Here is a 23,481-nt window from a genome sequence, read left to right on the forward strand (position 1 = left end):
GTAGCCACTGTGTAACATATTCCCCCCCCTTCCCCAACATCTGAGCTCAGTGACAAGATAAATTGTTTTTCTTATGAAAGGAAAACAGATATATTTATTAAATATATATTGTCATAGTCTTGATCTGTACATTTAGTTTTATTTAAATAACTTGATAAATTTAATAATATTTAAGCAAAATTGATCTTAATTATGTGAAAATGCCGTTTCAAAGCAACAGATTAGTTTTGTTTAAGTTCTAACCACATTGGAGCTCCAAAGCATATTATGGGGGAAAGGGGAGGAGTGGGAAGAAAATCTTTTAAGTAGCTTTATTTTTGTTAAACATTAAGGTATAAAGAGCTCTGGTGCTCAGTACTTAACACTGGCAGTATTGTGCCCTGTTTTTGCTGCCACCAGAGGACCAGTAATAAAGGTATGCTTGTGTAGTATGCTGTTTGTGTACCTATGATTTAGAAATGCAATATATTTCTCTGAATGCTTTAAGTATGCCTGGAATGGATGCATAGTGAAAAAGCATTTAATTCAAGCTGTGAATGTCAAACGGCTGTGTGAATGGGTCTGCACAGCATGTGAGTGAAAGAAACCAAACTCTGGTACTGTATGATTGAATGTGCAAGGTAATTGTCCTGTTTGCAGTTTATCCTCACAGTGATTAATGGTGGTAGTTACATATTGCTTACACAGTGTGTTTTCAGCACACAGTTTTACACAGTGATGTTTATGATTAACTGGAAGAAATACCTCGAAATGTTTAAATTGTTTGAAATGCAAACTGTGTAAGTAAAGTCTAGCTAAATTAATTCTCAACACTTAAACATTCAGAAGAATAGATTTGTGTCTCTGTTACTTACATCTATTATATTTACCAATAATAGGCACTTTAGAAGAGAGGCTTCAGATTTATGAAGAAGTTAGTAAAAGACATCCCAGAGCAGTTTCACCTAGAAGATTACCTTTAAACTTTGTTTCAGGTAACAAGTTGCATATCTGTTTCATAATAGTTTATTTTTTTATAAAGTTTTCATGAGGCTGTTGAATGTGCACTTAATACCTGTTTGTGCATTTAGTACTGGTTTGTACATGTACACAAGTCAGATGTACACATTTCTCCTGGAATAGACAAAACTCTGTTGTGTTTTAGGAGTTGATAGAAGTTGTTCATGTGCTCTAATAGTCAGATACAAACTATGTAATGTTTGTATTGCTAAAACTACAGTACAGAATGGTTTATAGTTTGTAGGAATTTTAGTACATATTTTTTTCTGCATCATGCAAGTTAATCATAAGTTAAAAGGTAGAGGCTATAGTACACCTAAAGGAATAGGGATATGTGTATATACACACCTCCTCCTATATCTTTAATACACATATATACTATAAGCTAACTTACATTATAATATATAAACACTGAAACCAGATGTAAATGATACATGTAACAATTAGAATAGCTTAGGATTGATGAATTTCCTAACAGCTTTTGTACTGTGCAGTTTTTCTATGTGCAGGAAACACCAAATCTCTTTTATGACTATTTTATTGGGTGTACAGTGCTTTGTTGTAGAACCATTAGAACATAAACCTAACTAAGTTTGTGCTGACAACTTAAGAATAAGAACAAACAGCAGGTCTGCAGTGTTATGTAGGACAAATTATTTTATTTTTAATTTTATAGCTAGATTCTTTCAGTGACTCTGTCCTTTCAAAAGTTGTCTTGAAATACGGTGCAAGAATATACTCGGCTCAGGAGGGAATATATATGTGCTTTTTAAAACCGAAAGCTATGATCTTCCAAAATAGAAGGAAGGAGGCTAAATGAAATGGTAAATCCCATGAAAATGGACACTTGGTATGTAGCTGTCTAATTGGTCTAACTCCAGTAGAAAAGTTCTGGAAAGAAATGAGAAGTATATAAGTTATAAATTTCATGACATTTAAATATCTAAGTTGAGCTAGAATTCCCAGCATGTCTGCTCATGCTTTTAATTTCATGAGGTTAATTTTTTCACTTGTTGTTTACAGAGCACTGCATTTGTTCTACCATTAAATGATACAGAGCATGACTAGTCCACTCTTCTATTGTTGCTCAGGAGTCTGTGCATATGCCTTTCCTGTGTAAAATCACAAAATTTTAACTGCTTCGTAAGAGATTTAACCCAGACATTTGAGTTCCTTTGAAGACACAAGGGCAAATTTTAAGGCAGTTCAGCTACATTTGAAAAGCTAGGTGACAAGTAGTTTGTTTTCCTCCTGTAATAAAATTGTTATGGTAGTACATAGCAAACAAGTAAATAACCTGCAAAATGCTTTTCCATATATTTATTAATAGTTTTTTTGCTTTTGACTTCATTTTACTGTATGATTTGCACTAGGTTACCTTGTTGTATCTGACAGTATAGTTTCACAGCTGATGTTCATTTAAATAGAAAAATGTTTGATAATAGTAAGGATTAGCCGTTCCTGCTGTAGCAGTAGTCTAAATGAAAGCAAAATTCATTATTAGATCAGTCAAGAAAAATCTCTCAGGGTGCTCTCTGCAGTGTTTCATAACAAAGAAGAATTTTCCTAGATTAAAACTTGTGTTTCTGTTACTCTATTAAGCTTGTATCAGTCATGGATGTATGAGACTAGCGTTGATCCCCTAGAAGTTCATCTATTTGCTAAATGATATCTTGTGTTTATAAGTACAGCAGATAAGAATCTCTGTTGGCAGAAGTTAACAGTGAGAATGCGAAGGTGTAGAAGTGAAGTTGTTTGCAGAAACTTATTTGCAAATTTCAAGAAGACAGTTTTTGGTTGAATGAGGTTGCTGTTCCAGCATGGTCAGTGATCAGCTGCTTGCAACCAACACTGTTTGGTTGGCAACTGGCTTAAGATGCTCTAAAGCACAGGCCTGTATTAAAAGGGAAGTCCTTTCCAGACCTTGCCATGCATTGCATCTTAATAACCTTGGATTTGATACAAATCGGCTCCTTCATCCAGCTGGAAACCACCTTTATGAAGGAGGGCTGTTACAGTTAATTTTCAGACTGATCAAGGATGAGGAAATGGGAGTCTGGCCATGCAGTTTTAGATTTGTTTATGCTGCTGTGGATTCACTCTTCCTGTGGTCAAGTCTTTTCTATGCCTCGGAGACTAAATTTTGAGCTTGCCTTCATGTCATAGGTGGGTGCCTAGCTGTGCATTTTGCGTTTTTCAGACTTTGTTTTAAAGCAGTTCTGCTTTCCGTAAATAAGTATGTACTTAATAGAAACTTGAATCTTCCTTTCCTAAATTCTGGATTACAGTTCTTCCATCAAGAATATAAAGTAGACAAATTCAACAGAAGAAATTGAGAAATAGATGGATTTTTTGTTATATAGGGGAGTTTTAGTGTGGGGAAAAAAGTTTTAATTCATCTACCTGTAATAAAGCATGTGCTTATAGTCCAGTTATGGATCCCCATCCACAGGTAGTAGGAGTTTCTGTATACAGCAGTCTGTTTTAGTACAGTGAGAATATGAATTACTTTTATTAGTCTCAGTAGCTGTACTGATAACAGTAAATGTAGGATAATTAAGAATTGGTGGAAGTACATAAGAATGCTATATAAAAAGCAGTAGTATCTTCATTTTCTGAATATCTAGAAAACAGTCTGTTAATCAGATTTGTAATGTGTTCTTAACAAATTGAAGTTTTTCAACAGTTTGTGTACCTTAGCGTATGTGAAGTGTACTACTTCCCTATTTAAAGACTCTAGAGAAGTCCACAACAGAGTAGGTAGTGAAGTGTAGTAACTTTATCCCTATGCAAAGCAAACAAAATCAATAAAAAAATAAAAAAAAAAACAACAAAACTGAAACAACTGAAAACAACGGCTTTTCATCATAGGAATAAAAACATGAAAGCCAGCTTTTTCCTTACTGATTATCTTCTTTGAAGTCCTGCTTTTTTGTTTTGAAACAGCATTTCTCAGAAAGGTGGCATACTGCAAGTATTGTAATTTTCACCTGAAAACATAATTAAATCAGATTTTTAGCTTTCTGCCAGTATATTTTGATGAAGATGGTTCTGATATGGTGCTTGTCCTTCTGAAACCCAGTCTTCTATTCTGTTTCTGATTCCAGAAACAATCATATTATCATCGGAAGTCATGTCCTACTCATTAAAAAAAATAAGACTAGAAGAGAGGTAGAGGGTTCATTTCATCCATCCTTCTTCCTCAAAGCAGGATAATTTGTATCTGCACTATTCCTAACACACATTTGTCTAACTTAATCATAAAAACTTCCAATGATGGAGCTTTTACAAGATCTCCAAGGTAATCCATTCCAGTGCTTAGTCATTGTTACTGTTAAAATCTTTTCAAATGTTTGTTTGAATAGCTCTTGCTACATGTTCTGTAGCCAGCACTTAATACTCTCTTTTTACAGGTTTGAGGACTGTTACCATGTCTTCATCAACAGTCTCCTAAACACTAGCAACTAAAGCATTTTACTCTGATCCTTCTTTTTACCTGGAGCATATTTGCATCCCATTCTTATGTAACAGGAAAGATGAAAACCTTTAATTGCAGTTTCTCAGTTACTCTGTTATCCAGAGTTGCACAGCAATTAGTGCTGATATTTATATAACACTTGCAATCACTGACATATAACCAAATACACTTTTGTTTCTAGGTGAAAAATTTAGAGAGCTAATGGATAAGTTCCTGAGGGTTAACTTCAGTAAAGGCTGCCCACCCTTGTTTACCACTTTGAAATCTTTATATTACAATCCAGAAAAGGTAAAATTTAGTATTTATTTGGTTTTAATGAAGTCTTCTATATTGAATTTCTTATAGACTATCTAACTGTTTATACAGATTTTCCTGTAACTCACCAATTAATGTTGCTGAATATTTTTCTCCTTTGTGTACTATTTTGTCATATGTGAATGATCACTTGACGATGCATAATATGTGTGAAATGTCACTTCTGCAGACAGTCCATGTCAAAATGCTTGAAGTCAGATTGGCACAGAATGCACTGAAGTTCTTAAAATCAAAGATAACCAGTAACTTTATATATGTGTACTTTGAGCGCAAGAGTCAGCATTCTTTCAACTTATGGTTTATGATGTCACCAGAAGTCATTATTTTAAAATATCACACAGATGGCTACTGTTCTGTGTACATTTCTGAATTACATGAATATGTTAGGATTTACCACAAAGGCTTGTCTCCCATTTCAGTTTTAGCTAAAACTTTAGTGTTTAATTTTTGCACTTCTAAACTTTGTTTTGACCAAATTGTATTACATTAGAACTATTGTTTCAAATGTAGTTCTTTCATTCCAAGCTTGTCAGTAAGGTACAGTAAAAATAAACTTTTCAAACTAAAGCGTGTTACTAAAATGTGTAGAAAATAAAGGTCAGGTCAGTCTATTCAGATGTTGCCATCTTTGCCACAAGCAATAAAACTCTGGATGTTCTAATCCATTCTGTGACTAGGTAAGAAGGGGTTTTAGTAGCTGGAAAAACCCTAAATACGTGATGCAGCTTTTCAACCAGCAGTGGATATTCCTTTAATTGGAGCAAAATTATTCTTCTGTCTAAAAGTCTCTTTGCTGGAGGTCCTGAGTGTATTGAAGTTCGTATTCTGTTGGGAAAATGTAATCTGTGCTGTGTCTCTATGGTTGACATAATTTTAGTGAGTTCTGGTATCATGTATAGCACAAGCTTTTCTACAATGCCTATTGCTAATGCATACTTTCTAATGTAAGCTTTTGAAACTAGATTGAAATCTTTTAAAATTATGATAACACTGTCTAGACAGAAGTACTGCTGTGAAAGGTTTATTTCTGCTATTTGAAGTATGAAAATCTAGAAGTTAAGATAAATCTCGTTAAGATACTCGTCTGTATGGAAAGATTTTTAGCACTTACATTGTTTTTGATGTAATGGGTAAAAAAAAGACTGCCATTTTTGGGGCAGACGGGTCCGGAAAGGTGTGTTTCTCCTAGTTATCTTCATTGTATCTGATCAGTGCCACTCAGAACTGCCAGCTTGGTTTTAATTTTAATTGCTTTAGAATTAAGAGCCTCATCATTTCCAAGTATGCTTGGATTTGTTTGTGCTGTTAACTTCTGCAAAAACATCTTCCTCTTCTTTCTCATACTTCTCTTACTGAAACAGTGTCTCTTTCACATCTCACTTGATTGGGTTTTCGTGTAAATAAAGTAAACAGAAGGATCTTTGAAATGAAGAGAAACTTTAATTTTAGTCTCTGACAGTTAATTTTAGAATTGCTAAAATTTAGGGGTTAGGGGACAGAAAATTGTGACAAAATAATGTGGGCTAAACCTTTTGAGAAAAAGTATTTCAGTATCTAACTTGTCAAAGTCGGTGCTTAATACTAGCTTCTCACGTAAATTACTGGTATATTTTGACTGAAAATAGAAAGAATTGTAGTCAGGATCATGTTATGCCAGCTGGAAAATACCTAGCAAGTTACTGAATTCTCTACAAGTTGGAAATAAACAATTCCCCGTTATTTCTTTGGAAACAGACGTAATTTGGTGTAGTCAACTGCAGTTACGTTTTGAAGTGGCATAGATAAGAGGATTTTATGAGAGTTGGTATTTAAGCTTAGAAAGTTTCTTCTTTCTAGAACTCCAGGTGGGTCCAGGACCTTTCATAAGCCATGGTTTTGTGGAAAAGATGAAATAATAGATCTGTTTTGATTGTAGAGGGAACACAAGCACCTGTTATTATGGTTATTAAGTATAGATGTCTGAACCTGAAGGTGCATACTGTGTGTCCTGTCTGTTTCACTGGGGTGTGTTGAGAACTGAGTTCCGGAGTATGTGAGTACTTCCTATCTATGAAGCTGATATTGAGCAAGCTTTACCAATTGCTTCTAGAAAGAATTAATGAATATGAAAACTGGAGTAAGTGAAGTGCTAACTGGGTAGAGGAGATGTCACTTTTTTCAGCTACCTAATTGGAATTATTTTGCATAATTGTGTGAATATTAAGTGGAGAAGGGTGTGAAGTACAACTGGTTCTTCATCACTTGACTAAAGAATACACTTTACTTTAGTGAAAGAAGAAAGGTGTTTTTAATCTTCTATCACACTTAAAGGAGAACTACTGTTTAAGATCATTTGGACAGGGTCACAGAAGGGTACCATAAGTGGGAAAGATGACATGGTATAATACTGTAAAGCTGTTTGTTTCATGGAAAAAAAAATAATCTTGAGGCTATTGCTGGAAGAGACTTTCTTCGAGTAACCAAAGGCATGAGGATCTGAAATCTGTTCAGTAAAGAAAGATTAGGTATAGCTTTGTTTTTTGGCTTTCTCAAAGACTTATTTTGAGGTAATATAGAGTATACTTTTAATTGATTACAGACTTTGTTATGCAATCTGTCTTCCATAAAATTCTGGAGCAGAAAATAAAATGTGTTGGGCTTGTGTTTAGTTTGCGATGTGCAGAGGTTTATATTTGCCTGCACAACTGGGTTCAAAAGGAAACTGTTTAACATTTGCTAACTGCTTGAAACTTGGGAAGGTGATGGGGAGATGTACGGTGAAACCTGGGATGAACAGGCTAGCTGCATGTTTCATCGCAGTCTCAGCAATATTGTTTGTTACCTTCTAGGAGTGAGTTGTTAACCCATTGAGGTTTGAGAACTGTTTCAGAGGTACTTAAGGCAGACTTTAACTCTGGAAGCTGATGGCAAAGGCGAGGAAGTGTTAAGCCTGCTTTGCTGTAAGTTACTGTACGTGCTTCTGCAACAAGATCCAATTGCAGATTCTGTGGTCCTTCACTGCTTATTTCTGTCCCTAGTTTTATAAGGGAGTTATCCAATAAATTGTTCAATCCTTTAAAGTTCTTCTAATGAGGCTGTTGTTCTTAAGGTTTTGCGCTGTTATGCTTGTCTAAGTAGCATGTGAACTGTTTTTTGACTTACTCCCTCTTTGTCAGGCCACCTAGATTGTAGGAGATATAGGTAGCAGAGAGTGAAAGACGAGAAGTTTGAAGAAATAGAGCTAACAATTATCTTTTGCCTAGAAACTCTACTGCCATTTAAACTCCATCAAATGTATTGTACTGTGGATAGTGCATTTGATTATTAAAATACTGTATAATTTTAAAAAATCATGCCAGCTGTTCAGTATCCTGAGTGTACTTCTATACCATGCTGTAGCATAAAATTAATATTGAAATAAGGAAAAAAAATGAGGGGGGGCATTGAATTGCAGGAGGAAATGTTGGACAAAGGCCAACTGAAAAGGAGAGGTTTGTTTAATCGTTTCTTATGATAGTGGCAACTGAATTTTTCTACAGGTAGTATGGATGAGTAAGGATATCTTATGGAAAGAGTTCAAGTTCTTTCTCAAGTGATAATTGCTATTATGCTCCCTGCTTGCAGATACCAAAGGCATGCACTAATCACTTCCTGACTTGCCGCGTTGGTACACAGCCAGATTCTGTGTCTTTCCAACTGAAGACAAGATCAATTAGAGAGTGATAGAGGCTGTCAGACCGAGTCTTACTGTATTTTCCAGAGTGTCTTATTCAAAACAAGCTTGTAATACTATATAGACTCTGTTCAGTGCTACATCATTGCTGATTCTCAATCACAGATCACTTTTTACCTACAATGTATTAATGTTTCATCACATGATTTGTCTTGATGGCTTTGTTCTTACCTGTAAAAAAAAATAGTAAGAATAATGTTCATTGCTGAATGCTCGTTTCATATGATTCAAAGCAGCTGTTGTACGTTGTGAAGAAATTGTCTGTGTCTTCCTTCTGTTCATATATATGGCAGCCTCCAGGGAAAGCTGTAAATATAGTTTGGGGCTTTTTAAATGTGGGAACTCTTGGTCATGATGAAGTAGCGTAAAGTGAGCGTGGTTACATAAAAGGCAAAGCTCACAAATGTAGAAAATACTGTAGCAGATTCTACTTACCTGTTAGGATTGAAGAAAGGAAAGGAGATGGCTGATCTGAACAAGAGCTGAGACCTTCCTATACAGGTTACTAATGTTAAGGAACAGACCTGTATTAACTTCAAAACACAGGTGAGTAACTGCAGACTTGCCGTAGTAATAGGCTAAATGTGAGGATGTGGCGAAGCAGGCATGCGAAGTGAAGCATCTATAACTGCTACTTCAGGGTAGACACCTGCCAAAAGAGCAGGTTGTGTATTCAAGAGTGAAATGAGGTTAGGCTGAGGATGCTGGCTACAGATATGAAGGATCTAATCATTGCTTCAGTACAGTCCTTCACTGTCATACTTGATTTTGGAGCTCTCGGTGGCACATACGGCATATCTCTTTTTCTGCCGTGTTCCATAGTGCAAATTCTAATAGACAATGTAACAGTTCTACATTTGGTGTTTTGTCGGTGATCATCTGCTTGTAGTCTCAAGTTAAGAGCTGTGTAAAGAATACTTTCAACTTTTTAGAAATCAGCGGTTACTTGGCCAAGCTGTTGATGTAGATATTCACTGAAGTTGAGTTTGCCCTCATCTAGTTGGTGAAGGAAAAGTGGTAGAAGAGATACTGATAAAATTCTGGTATAGTCATAATTGCATTCAGACCATTTGTCAGGTCAGATAGCTCACGTTCACATTGACTAGTTGTCTGCTGCTGGAGACAGTTTGTTTCAGCAAACCTGCTGATGTTTATAACGTTATACAGCGGGGACTATTGGTGTGGTTGTGGTGGGATTGGTGTGCTGTGCTCCTACTCTTGACCTCCTGTGTTAATGCACAACTGTTGGGAGGTGCTCAGTGGAGCTATTGTCTTTAGTGCTTGACAAATGCCCTGTGCCAGGCTTTAATGAAGTGCTGTATTTTGGAGATCAGTACTTCAGTTTTTAGTGACTGTTACTTATACTCACTATCCCAAGTACGTGTTGCCTTCCTGTACTCTATAGTGACAACTGCAATGGCATACATTTAAAGAGAAATTTTTTTAATGCTAAAATAGCCTGCTCTGCAAGGTGTTAACGCAAGTCCCATGATCTGTCATCTTCAGCTTGGTGTTTCAATTTATATCAATTCTGTGCAAGAAAAGTTCGTGATCTTTGTATACTCTGTGTGTTGAAAGTGAGAATAACAGGCACAGAATTTGTAGGACTAGCAGATGATGCTACTCAGGGAACTGACTCATGGGTGTGTGTGATGCCATTCGAAATAGATGATCCAAGGGCCCTGACTCATGGACAGAGTGGTTCACATTTCCAATTGTCTGTTCCACCCTTGTTGTTAAATTGCCACTTTTGTTGAAGGAACAGTGCAGTTGCTTGAGTACCAGTTTCTGAATCTGTACAGCTTTAAATTTCTACTCTTTTTTTGCTTTCTTAATATATTATGCTATTTATCTAAAAGTGCAACTGCTCAACAAACCATTTCTGCAGTGGCAATCTCTAGAATATGGTTGGATTGAACATGTGAAAATAAAAAAAACCTACTAGCTGCCCTCACTTCAAAAATCAACCTGCATGATTTGGGGAAAAAAAAATCGCATGCTATGAGTGGGGCCATGTATAGTGGGGACAATGTTGATAGTGTGTCTTGGAGAACTGTAGTTATTTCTGGAAAAAGTAGCTTATTTTACTTAAGAACGTTATTTAAAACATGTACTTCTTTTACTGTCTTTGGAGATTTATTCACTTGATTTTCTTGATCTTGCCATAAAATACTAAACTTCTGCATCACATCAATTCATAAACATACAATGGAGGTTACTTGCATTTTAAAGTGAATTTATTGTCTTTGTCATGGACTAAGTAGTAAGAATTGTAGATGACTAACTAAAATGAGTTAATTCTAAGAAATTGAGATATACGGGAGGGTAACAGGAGGCTATAATAAAAAAGCAGCTTCATCCTACATAAGGAAGCTTGTGGATTTGTGTTTTGGGTTTTTTTCGTTAACAATATCCTGCTTTCCTCTAGAACTTTGAAATGTTATCTAAACAAAACATGGCTTTTAAAAATGTGAAAATAGTGAATGGAAAGCTTCATTTTCAGGATTTCTGGAGGCTTTTGGAATAACCGCTTAAAGTATTGCTATATGAATGAAAATTTTGAAATGTGACTGTACGTATGTTTTATTTACATGCTAAGAAACATGGAGCATCTACAAGGAAAATGCCTCAACACAATATAGTCCGTGTGTACATGAAATACTTTGATATGACTGTCTTAATCCTTTTCTCTGGTATAGAGGACTTACTGTCTAGCTACTGGGCCTATGAACTATCTAGCTACTGAACTCTTCCTCTTATGCTACAAGTGGTTTTATAGTTTTTATTCTTTACTTTGTGCTTTAGTTTCTGAAGTCTGTTAAAAAATGGATATCAAAGTAGTCATTCTCTGAGTCTTCTGTAATGCTAAACCTTTAATTTAGAAAGCCTGCTACATAGCATGGAGGCTTATTAACTTTCTTTTATCGGGCTTCTTTTAGTTTCTAAATAGCAAGTATGCTTGGCTACCCCAAACTACTTTTATTGTATTGATGTCTTTTGTACTTGAATAAAATTCACACAGTTGGCACAATACATCATCAGGAAGAAGCTGTAGTGCTTTTGGCATATTCAAGAAGCAACAGCTTGTGTTTAGGAGTGCCACTGCGTTGTTAAGAGTTTTGTTGTTCATGCGAGGTTACTGTTCAAGGTGAATGTAGCTGTGGCTCTCAGCAGAATGTTTTTACTGGGAGCTAATAACCTGAAGTATAAGCACTTGCTTGAGAATATAGTAATCTTCACGTTCTGTAAGTGGCTGTCCACGTGTATTAGAAATAACTGCAAACAGCCTTATTTGCTGTTGTTCCTTATGAGAGAGGGATCTAGAAATGCTGCTCCCACTTCCCCCTGAAAAAATTCTCTTTGTACTTGAGCAATATCCAGAAATACTCCTTGGTTCCCCATACGTGCTGGTCTCTCTATCCATGAGATAAAAATCCAAAGAGTGAAGATCTTCAATTAGTCAACATCAAGGTTTGCGTCGATTGTGTTGCAGGTGTGTTCGTTGATTCCATTGAAGCTCGACATTAGTGCACATGTGCCCTTTTTCTGAGTAACTAAAAACATGGAGACTGTGAGGAAATACTGGATGAGAGAAAATGTCTGGCTGGAAGAAGCATCAGAAACAACAGTCTCAAAAAAAGGTGTAAGACTGTCTACACAGGAAGGTAGGCTGTGTCCAGTGAAGATCTTTCTTTAACCCTTTCAGGAAAGAAGGCATTTGCACTCTTTGATGTGGAAAGCTAAAGGCATTTAATGCAACTTGCAGCTGTGTTTCTAGTTAGATGCTCTCTGTGTACCATTGGTGGATTACGTAAGGAAGTGAAAAACATAGTTTTTAAGAACACTTTATGTCGGAGTGCAGATCCTTGAAGAGACTGCACGAAGAAAATCCTGTGTAAATAAGGACTGGAGCTCGAAAGTTAGGCCTCAGGGGCAGAATGCCCTTGAAGTTAAGGATAAGAAAACTATGCAGTATGATAAGGGAGTAGTGTTTGCTTAGAGCAGAGCTTCGCTAGGCGGGTACCTGTTTGAAATAAGCTGTTAAATATGACAAGCATATGTATCATCCAATAATGGTGTAGAAAAGGTGTGGTCTCAGGATTATTGGCAAATACTGTCTATATAAGCAATAAGAACTGCGCAATAAACGAGACTTCCTGCAGCTAACTCATATTGAGTCGTCTCAGTACTTCTCCAAATCCCTTCTCCGCATTATGGCGCCCGAACAGGGACGGGAAAAAATGAGCTGGACTCATCGTTTCACTCGGGACATTTATTACTTGTTTTGAACGAGTGTTATTTTAGCGGAGAAGGGACGGCGACCTCAGGCGGCCCATCGGGGAAAGCCGGGCGGATCTACCCAGGCGGCCTATACAGGAAAGCCGACGATCCGCAGGATCCATTAAGGCGGCCCATCGGGGAAAGCCGTGCAGATCTACATACAGGCGGCCTATAGGGGAAAGCCGGAAGATCTGTAGGATCCACTGTCGCGGTAAGACGATGGAACGGGACGTTGCATTGTCGTTGTTGGGAAGCTTCTTAGAGAAGCGTGGATTAAAACTTGGAAAAAGATATTGGCCCCCCCTGATTGCAGGGGGGTATGCAAAAGATATTATCGGGAAACATGAAGAATTAGGAATCAAAGGAAAGAAGAAGTAAGCGACTGAAGAAAAAAAAAAAAAAGAAAAAAAAAAAAAAAAAAAAAAGCGACAACTGCCTCAACAGGAGGAGGTAAGCGACTGGGAACAATGGGAAGCATGGCTTTAACAGAACATAAGTCTGTAGTTAAAGTGTTGACAAAGTGCTAGAGAAACCAGCACTATTAACAGTTCTGACTTGATAAAACTCCCGGTACTCCTGGTTTGGGTATCAGCCCATGTACTGGAGGCAAGCTCTTCAAATATATACATGACAAGGACTTGGGACACTATAGACGTTAAACTTTGGCGTGCAGCCACCTGTGGGGATGCTGCTGGCCTGGAAAAGTCATCATCGAATCTTTTGATCCAGGGCCCCGAACGAAAGACAGACTTCTTTCTTTCCCCCTCTTCCAACGAAGTCGGTACACCGGCACCCCCGCGCCGCGCCGCCCACTGCGCCCGGCGGCGCCCCGGGGACGCCGCTGCTGCTGCCGGCCGGGGCCGCGGGCGGCGTTTGCTTCGGCGCTGCCGCCCGTGCGCGGAGCGAGCCGCGGCTGGACGGGACGGAGACGCGCGGCGGGCCCCGCTGCGCCGGTTCGTTCGCAGCTGATGGTCCCTCGGCGGGAGGGGTCGGCGGCGGTTACGGAGCGCGAGCGGCCAGTGCGTGCAACAACAACAACAACAGCAACAACAGCAAAAGGGGGGCCGGCACAGGGCTGCTGGGTCGTCATCGCCACCCTGCCCCCCCGCCCGGCTGAGGCGAGGGACGGCTGACCCGGCCCCCCCCCCCCCCCGACCCACCCCCCCCCCTCCCCGCCGCTGCTGCCCCCCACCCGCCGGCCGCGCCTGGCGAGCGGCCGCTTGGCCCCGCCCCCCCGCCCGGCCGCTGCCTGTGGCCCAGGTTGTACCGAGAGAACACATCGTAACTTGGATCGTCTCGATCGGCATCGCGGGAAATAACTAATTCCCTTCTGTTCCAGCAATTTCAACAGTTAATATCAGTGTTGCAAAACCGTAAACATGCATATTCCATTGTACATCTGCGAGCGCACACCGCGCTTCCAGGGCCTATAGCAGAAGGGAGCAGGCGAGCTGAGCCTCTCACGAGTGCAGCTCTGGTACCAAACTCGCTCATGCAGGCAAACATCTTGCATGACTTCTACCATCAGAATGCTGATGCTATTAGGTGACAATTTGGTATAACAAGAGAGCAAGCCCGCTCAATCGTACAATTGTGTACTAGCTGTTAATACATAATTATGCCACCAGTGAATGGTGTTAATCTTCGTGGTTTACGCTCGCAGGAACTTTGGCATACACTTCTTATCAGCCATATGTATTTTTGTCATCATAAGATATTGAGCATGTTATTGGTATTCCTTACAATCCTACTGGGCAACTGATCATAGAATACGCACATGGTACTTTGGAGAATATGCTTTTAAAACAGGAATGATGGGGAAATCTCCCAATGAAACAATAGCTAAAGTGTTATAGGTGTTTAATCTCTTAAATCGAGAGCTAAATATTTTGGGATGAATAAAATGTCACACATGTCAAAATCAGGCACAGGCAGGGTTACAGCAAGTGGCTTTCCAACAACTGACTGAATTGGCTAAGAGAGCATTAAGACATGTCCCTGATTTTTGGGACAGGGGAAGCTTCCTTTGCTTCCATTCGGCAGGGAGCACAGGAACCTTATGAGCATTTCTTTGATCAGCTACAAATGGCAGTTCAGAGATAAACAGAAAATCCGGCTACTGCAGATGTGTTGGTATTCCAGCTAGCCATTGAAAATGCTAACACAGACTGTCAATAAGCTCTTGATCTTATCTGCAGCTTCAATATTTGCACCAGGAGTTGGAGTGGCACAGGTGTTAACTATACTGAATAAGTTGGGTTGTTGGCTTGCAAAACAAACTAATGCTACAGCTTCTGCTTTATCAATGCTCTTAATTGACAGGATGGTTAAAATCTCTAGTAAAGCAGACATTATATTGCTAGTAGTTCTTCTATGCATAGTAATAATCACCCCCTGCCTATTGTCACGCTCCCAGCGAACGGTACAGAGTACGGTTCATCAAGTAATGGTCACAGAAAAACAAAAAAGGGGAATTGTGGCATCATACACACAGTTACAGTTGGGGTTTGACCTTGATGATTTAAGCCTGTGCTCTTTTCTGAAGTTGGAAAACACCGATAACAAGGATGAGAAAGAAAAGGGAGTGTGAACAGCTGGTGCAGGGAGTGTGAGAAGCTGACATGGGAGTTTGGGAAGTTGATATAGAGTGTATGAGAAAATGATGTTTAGTTTAGCAAGTAAAAAATAGCTCCTTTTTAGGCATAGCCAATAGTAAAGTTAAAATAGGTGCGTGCACTATTGTTTGTGATCAATCACAGCTGGGTAAGCGCCGCGTGGACACATCGTGGCTAGAGTAATAATCTATAAAAGCTGCCTATATAACTATAAAGGTCACTCTGCTATCACAAAAGAATTTTGGACACAGACAGTCACAGCTGCACAGCCTCCTTTAACAGTAATCATTAATGGGAAGGCTTTTCTGGCCTAGTTGACACAGGGGCTGATGTATCTATAGTGAAAAATCCTGACTGGCCGCCCTCTCAGCCTCTGATACAAGCCCTGGCAGCTGTGATCAGAGTAGGTGGAACACAGATCCCACAGCAGAGTGCACAGACCTTGTTAGCAGTAGGCCCAGGTAACAAACAAGCTATTTTGAGACCATATGTTTTTGATGTCCCATGTACATTATGAGGTCGGGATTTGTTGAATCAGTGGAATGTGAGGCTAACCTCAAATTTTTAGCACACATCACTGATGTCCAGCCCCGACTCAAGCTGGACTGGTTGACTGGCAAGCCGGTCTGGGTCGATCAGTGGCCATTAAAAGGTGAGCGGCTGGAGTGAGCTCAAAAATTAGTCAATGAACAGCTCAAATTAGGATATATAATTCCCTCCACTAGCCTATAGAATACTCCAATATTTGTTATCCCAAAGAAATCAGGAAAATGGAGATTTATGTTAAAAGATTTAAGAGCTATTATGCAATCATTTCACCAATGGATGCATTACAACCGGGTGTACCAAATCCTACTATGATTCCAGAATGTTAGCATTTGATGGTGATTGATTTAAAAGATTGGGTTATTTCACCTTTTTACTTTTTATTTATTTACACCCTAACGATTGTCCTAGATTTGCCTTTTCAGTTCCAGTGCTTAACAATGAACGACCCACGCAACAATATCATTGAATTGTACTGCTTCAAGGAATGATGAATAGTCCTACAGTTTGTCAATTGGTGGTAGATGATGCTCTCTGTCAGGTCAGACAGCAGATCAGGCTCAGCAGATTGCAGGTGCCTGCCCTGACCGTCAACATATTGTGCCTTCAAATACTCCAGCAGGAGTAAATCCAACAGGTTTATGTGCCAATGAATTATGGCAATCTGATATTACTTATATTCCATTGTTTAATCGATCTAAATATGTGCATGTAACTGTTGAGATGTTCTCTGCCTTTGTTGTTGCTACTGCTCACACTGAAGAAAACCATGGGAGTACCAAAGAAAATTGGGACAGACAGTGATCCAGTAGGGTGCCTTCTTACAGGACTGGGGAGTGACTCACACTACCAGTATCCCTCATTCACCTATGGGACAAGTGGTTATTGAATGAATTCATTTAACATTAAAACAAATACCTAAAAAAAAAAAAAAAAAAAAAAAAAAAAAAAAAAAATAAAAAAAAAAAAAAAAAAAAAAAAGGGGCAGTCTTCCGTATATTTCCCCACAAGAGTTAAATTTATTAGGATCAAAATTTGCAGGTAGTGCCAGCAACAACCACGTTACACAAACGTGTTGTTTTAATCTAAGTGACCATGGTGAGTCCATCCACGAACAATTGCAATGGCTTGGAGAGCATTCGGGGAGAATTGTGGTAGAGGATTGTATATTGATATGTAAACTGTCTTTATGTTTCTTATGATTTAGTATATTACGTGTGTGAAAGTTGCTTGTATATATGCTTTGTGTCTTTTCTCCGATCGGAAAGTGTATGGATTCCACCCGTAGCTACTGGAAAGAAAAGAATTAACTGGTACCAAATTAATGACAAAGATTTACTAACTGGACGGAGTTGTGAGCACGTAACCTTGAAAAAGGAAGCTAGGAGAAACATGTTACAACTTAAAAAATCCGCTGTTGGCCAGCAGAGCACATACTGGCAGCCTTGTTGCACGCACTGGCCACGCGTGCAGCAACGCCGTGTCAGTACCTTTTTCATAGACTCTGCTGAGGGTGTAGGGGGGACGGCTCAGAGCGGGGCGGAAAGAGGCTGCAGAGAACACTGTGTGGATAAACAGGGGACGCCCTGAAGGTGCCGTGCCTGCCTCTCTTCTCTGCGATGACCCTGCCGACTGACACCCTCCTGCTCAGTGGAATCTTGGATATAGTGGAAATAGTAAAGCCCTCAGAAAGGGAAGTAGTATGCTAGAAACTGCTTTTGCAAGGCTGTACCAAAACAACATGCTAGTAACTGGGGTTAACAGTCTCGTGCACAGGATTTTCTTCGTGCAAGAAAAGAAAGGGGGATTTGTCGGAGTGCAGATCCTTGAAGAGACTGCACGAAGAAAATCCTGTGTAAATAAGGACTGGAGCTCGAAAGTTAGGCCTCAGGGGCAGAATGCCCTTGAAGTTAAGGATAAGAAAACTATGCAGTATGATAAGGGAGTAGTGTTTGCTTAGAGCAGAGCTTCGCTAGGCGGGTACCTGTTTGAAATAAGCTGTTAAATATGACAAGCATATGTATCATCCAATAATGGTGTAGAAAAGGTGTGGTCTCAGGATTATTGGCAAATACTGTCTATATAAGCAATAAGAACTGCGCAATAAACGAGACTTCCTGCAGCTAACTCATATTGAGTCGTCTCAGTACTTCTCCAAATCCCTTCTCCGCAACTTTACACTTTAAGAAGAAATAGCTCTGTGAGATCAACCAAGGACAGGCTTTTGTTCATACTGACTCTGTCAGTTCAAGTTTTAGAAAGTAGTGTCTGAGTTAAAATTCCCTGAGGGAAAACTTGGTAAGTGGATTTGCTCAGGATCTGGTTATTAACTGGTACATTCATAGCAAAACATAGCATTTGTTCTATATAACTATATCTTAAGGAGGAGTAAGAAGACTTTAAAATAAGCAGAAGAAGAAGAGTGAAAAACTTCCTTGTAGGTACTGCCAGGATAGGATGCTTCCACTCTGTAATGAGAATGGATAGTGTAAAACATGTTGATGGCTCACAATTTGGGTCCCTGAGGTAACATGTAAGCCAAAAGCTGACAGGTGTAGCAGCTGGCTTACAAACTATCAAGAGAGCTTTTTTAAGTCTGAGTGGTCTTCATTGGGAATAACTGCTCCATATGCCCATCTGAAGACCCACAAGAAATGCTCTCAGCATCTCTGCTCATAGTTGCTGCTATTGTTGCTCTGCTCATTAAATTATTTGCTTTTTGTGCATTCTCCAGACTTGTCCAAAAACTTTCAGAAAACTGGTTGCCCATTAAATCAGTTGTGTGATGACCACAGTGACATCTTACTTAGAGCATTGGTTTGCTCTGAATTTTTGTTCTTACGAGCATCTTAAAACTTCCAGTACAAACTTGTTTACTGCAATTGTTTACTTACTCCATTGTGTCAGTGGTTTTATAACTGGATCATTAGGAGTAATAGTAAAACTGGAAAGTCAAATGCTCTAAGATGACGTGTTTTTCTGAATGTGTTTACATCCTGTGGTATAATGCAAATTTTTTGTTTGGCAGTTTTCTCATATGCTGTGACTTATGTCACGTCTCACAAGTTATTAGTCTTGACACAGTACAATAAAGAGGAGAAGTATTATTCATATGTCACGTTTAAAACAGGCAGTAAGATGTCAAGGCCAAATTCTGCAGGCATTGATCATCTGGAGTGATGATCAATGAAAAAACAGGAGTTCTGTTTTCAGGGATGTTTATCTTCAGAAGCATTTGCTGACTTCAGTTGATGTGGAATGCTTGGCATGTTAGAAAGTCTGGTTATGGAGGTTTTAAGGCAATATGAAAATGAAAGCAAAAATCTGGCTTGTGTGTGTCAGTACTTTCATAGAACATTATCCCATTTCTTTCCCATTTCATTCACTCTGGTCTATGTTAAATGAGGCAAGCACTCTTCCAGAGAAAATATGTAACAAAATGCTTTATATTATGTTGCTTGGTGTCTGTATTTCTCTCACTTTAGAGTGGCTCTTTGATTTGTACCTTACAATCTCTTTAGTGTAATTCGGACATGTGGCTGCTGTTAGAACAGTAAGTCTGAGCTAGCCAGTCATCTCTGAATTTTGTTTTTCTTCTGTACTAGGCTCATATCAAGAAAATATACGTTGTTTTAACTTACCAGATATTTGCAGTTCACTATTAAGTGTAGATTAATTTGGGGTGCGGTGGAATGAATTTAAGCAAATGGGTAAACTTCAGATCTTCAGTCCTCCATATGAAGTGCTCTCCTAGCCCAGCTTTTTGATTTATGACTGTCTAACTATAAGTCCGTTTCATAAGGCACCATCATGTCTGTAACAGTATGTCTGAGGAAAAATAATATCCTATTTATAGTCTGTTTATCCTTTTGGGCTAATTCCTAGATGAAAGATGTCTAATACATTTAAGCAATGTGCTTCTTCTAGAAGTCTGTCTTTGTGTAACTGGAAATAGCAGGTAAATGAGTAGGCTTCTCTAAATTATATATAGACTTCAGTAGTAGACTGGCACGTTAAATTTCTATAGCTTATTTTGAAAAAGCAGTGAAAGACAAGTGTTTGGAAGCATAAAATCAGAAAAGAAGCTTAAAAGGCAGGCCTTTAATAGTCTTTTGTGCAGTCACAAGATTTTTTTTTTAATTGTCGTACATTTTACAGCTTGGCCACTGTGGAGGAGTTTTCATGGGGACAGTAAGTCTGTTATGACTGTGGTGGTATTGTCCTGCTGAACTGTAGGTTCCTGCACAAGTTTTCTAAATTGTGTGACTTCTCACTGACAGTTTGTAAACTACTGATCTGTATTAGCTTTCACTTTGAAAAAACATAGCTGATGGAGAATCTGATATGAACATCATAGTCAATATTTGTGATACAGCTGAACACTAATGTTAGTACTCAGAAGTGTTCTGTAGCTTTGCTATAGTTGATGTATTTGCTGCACCTATAGTCAATATACACTTTCATTGAAGTTTTCTTTCAGTTTTTGGAGGAAGTTAATATTATATTGATAATATACCTAGAAGTGTAGTTGAATTTGAAAAAATATTCAATTATTGTAGCCATACTTTTTATTATTTTCTGAATGGAAAGATGCTATACTTTATGGAAAGATATGAGCAATTTTGACAGTTCCCAGCAATCTCAAAGTTAGGATTCCATTTCCAAGTTTGTTTATAAAGATATTCAAGGAGTATCGCTTTTAAAATAACTTTAAATGAGTTGGTTTAATATTTGACTTGTCAAATTTGAAACATTTAAAATTCATGACTGGCTCTTGTTTTCATGACAGCTCCAAAGGAGCTTGTGCAGTTGTACTTTAGCACGTGTATGTTTACACATTGAGACCTTTTCAAAGCAGCAGTAAACTCTTTAATGAAGAATGCTCTTCTTGTGACTTGTTTGCCATTCTGCTCGAGTAGTCTGCTCTCTGCAAAGTCGGTGTACTGAGCAGCTTTCCCTTTGCTGGGAGTTCTCTAAGAATAGCTTTCAAGTGCAAAGCCTGTTACATATGGGACAAAGTATATTTCCAGTGCAGATGTTGAAGACAAAAACTGTTTAATGCAGTCACATGTTGCCTGGTTCAGTCAAAACTACAAAATGATTGCAGTGTTTATCAAAGGTTACTTGTACTATAAACTTTCTAATTCATTATACTTGTACAAAAAAGTAATAGTGCTGTTTCAGCAGAGCAGGTATACAAAATACCATGTTACGAGTTACAAATGCAAATAGAGCTAATTTAGGTAGAGGAAGCTTTTTCTTCTGGAGTTTAGTATTTCAAATAGCCTGTGTGTTCATTGGTGGTATTGACACTAGAAAAAAGTATGACTTGTTTTATTTCAGGAGTAGCTGTTATCAGTGCTAGCAGCAATGGACAGAAACAGTAATCTTCACTTGCACAGTGAGTTAGTGTTATCTTGAAATGCTAAATCAGAGTAGGATTTGATGATGTGTATAGCCAAGCATCTGCAGGTGACACAAACTCATTGCAGTGAGGAGATACGCAGTTTACTCGCAATGATGTGTATCATAAGGCACACCTCCATACCTAATCCAGGGCAAAAAGGAGCTCTAGTTATGCTTGACTTACACTCAGAATTTCAAGTTTGTTATATCTGATGCTATATTTCACGTTTGAAAGAGATTACAAGTCATTAATGGAGGTGGTTAGTTGTAAGGAACTAAATGTAAAGAAAAAACTAAAAGGTAATAAAGCTGTTGTATCTCATTCTTTCTACGAAAATATACAATAAACCACAATATATGAACTTCCTTAGAGTGTAGATCAGCTCTAAAGAAACATATCGAACAGAAGACTATTTATTTTACTGCTTACAAAACATGTGAATGATTTCTTAGATGGTCAGGGAGCAAAGAAAATGTATAGCTTTACAGGGTTGTAGGATGGATTAATTTTTTGCTTTTTATTCATTTTGTTTTAAATACAGTCTTGCAGAGTTAAGGCTTTGTGGCTAGCCAGTCCTTACAAGCTGGTAGCTCTTTGGTGACATTGCTGAGAATTGTCTGCTTAGCTACCACACACTGAGAAATGCTGAAGTTAGTGACTAAACATGTAGGATTAGTTTTATAGAAAAGTAAATAATAATTTTCTAACTGTGTCAATATGGCCAGTTGCAAACTGACTGGAAAAGGTGTTTTTATGGGTACTTGGGGTTGACTGTAGAATACCTAGGTTTCCACTGGAAGGGGGTGCAATATTTTATGCAGCTGCTTAGCAAACTGGAGCAAGAAACAGATCTGAATGAAAACCCACAGATTTTTTTGGGGACAGTTGACTATCACTTAGGTCAATTTAAAATTACTCTGAAACTTCCCTTTAGATTTGTGTTTTACTGAAAGTGACAGATTTTTTTCTTGCTTTGTGCATGTGTGAGCATATGCACTCTCTTAATGGTGTTTTTCTTACGGAAGCAGGAGTGAGTATTGACAGCTTAGTTGAATAAAATTAAAAGTAGAGATGCACCTACTTCTGAACTGCTTTTAGTTTCAAAGCAATGCTTTCATTGGTGTTACACAATATTAAAGCCTCTTACAGAAACAAACTTGGCATCTGTATATGTCAAAGCTATATAAGAAATTTAAGGAGACTTGTGTTTAAGTAGAAGGCAGCTTCTTGTGTTTTCCTGTTTCTACTTTCATGGCATGAGGTGATAAAATAATTTTTAATTGATTGTGATTTTTATTGCATTCAGATGTTAGCCATACACTGAAATGTAAGCAAAGGAAATTCTCCATATGAGGCTGAATATCCTTTCAAAATTTGAGTAATTTATTTGAATAGCCTTTATGGGTTTGTTCTGTGGTTTATACCTCATTGAGTGGGGTAAATCTATCAGCCATAAAAAGTTGCGGAGCAGAAACATTTCAAGTGAGACTAAGGAAGCTATTGCAAGTAAGTTACTGTATACCTGCCTTGAGTAAAAATGGAAATGATCAGTCATTTGCATACCCTACACCTTTTCTTTTTCACGCTCATAAATCTAGAGTGTCAATATCTTATGTTTCAAAGTAGCTATATGGGACATTCTTTAAATAATGTTAACATTGCTTTAAAAAAAAAAACAACCACCAAAAAACCAACAAATCAACCAGTCTGAGCCTTGCTGAAGAAGTTTTTTGGTTCTTCTGTGAACTGTGTAAGCTTATAAATGTTGTGATGTTGGATAGTCTTTTAGTTAAAATTATAGTAAGATACAAGAAATGGAACTTCTTTAGGTGGCTGCCCGTGTACACCTTCCTGGGTGGATACACTGGAAGAGCCTGAACTCAGACCTTTTGTGCAGTGCAAGTGTGCCAGCTGGCTCATGTGTCTGGCACGCTCTGTTCTTTACTGCCTCAATAAAAAGCACATCTCAATTCATGCCAGTCACCTCTTGGCTGTAGATGAAGATGCTTCTTGTCTTCGTTAGGCTGTAGTAAAATCTTTTCTCTAATGTGTAGCTGCCCTTTACTCCCCCTTACCCTTTTTCCCCAAAGTTGTTCATTGAATTTATTAGCTTTTTTCTTTTTGAGTC

General features: G+C 38.4%; 1 protein-coding gene across 1 annotated transcript in view; it reads left to right on the plus strand.

The window, feature by feature from the left end:
• The window catches only part of NAA16 (N-alpha-acetyltransferase 16, NatA auxiliary subunit), a 76,501-nt gene that overhangs the window by 32,812 nt on the left and 20,208 nt on the right, over nt 1–23,481 (plus strand). The window contains exons 8-9 of the mRNA XM_086620327.1: nt 879–974; nt 4,659–4,765. Of these exons, the coding sequence (XP_086476453.1) occupies nt 879–974; nt 4,659–4,765 (203 nt within the window). The remainder of the gene's footprint in view (nt 1–878; nt 975–4,658; nt 4,766–23,481) is intronic.

The sequence above is a fragment of the Tauraco erythrolophus genome, chromosome 1 (assembly GCF_009769465.1).
Source record: "Tauraco erythrolophus isolate bTauEry1 chromosome 1, bTauEry1.pri, whole genome shotgun sequence".
In the NCBI taxonomy this organism is placed as follows: Eukaryota; Metazoa; Chordata; class Aves; order Musophagiformes; family Musophagidae; genus Tauraco; species Tauraco erythrolophus.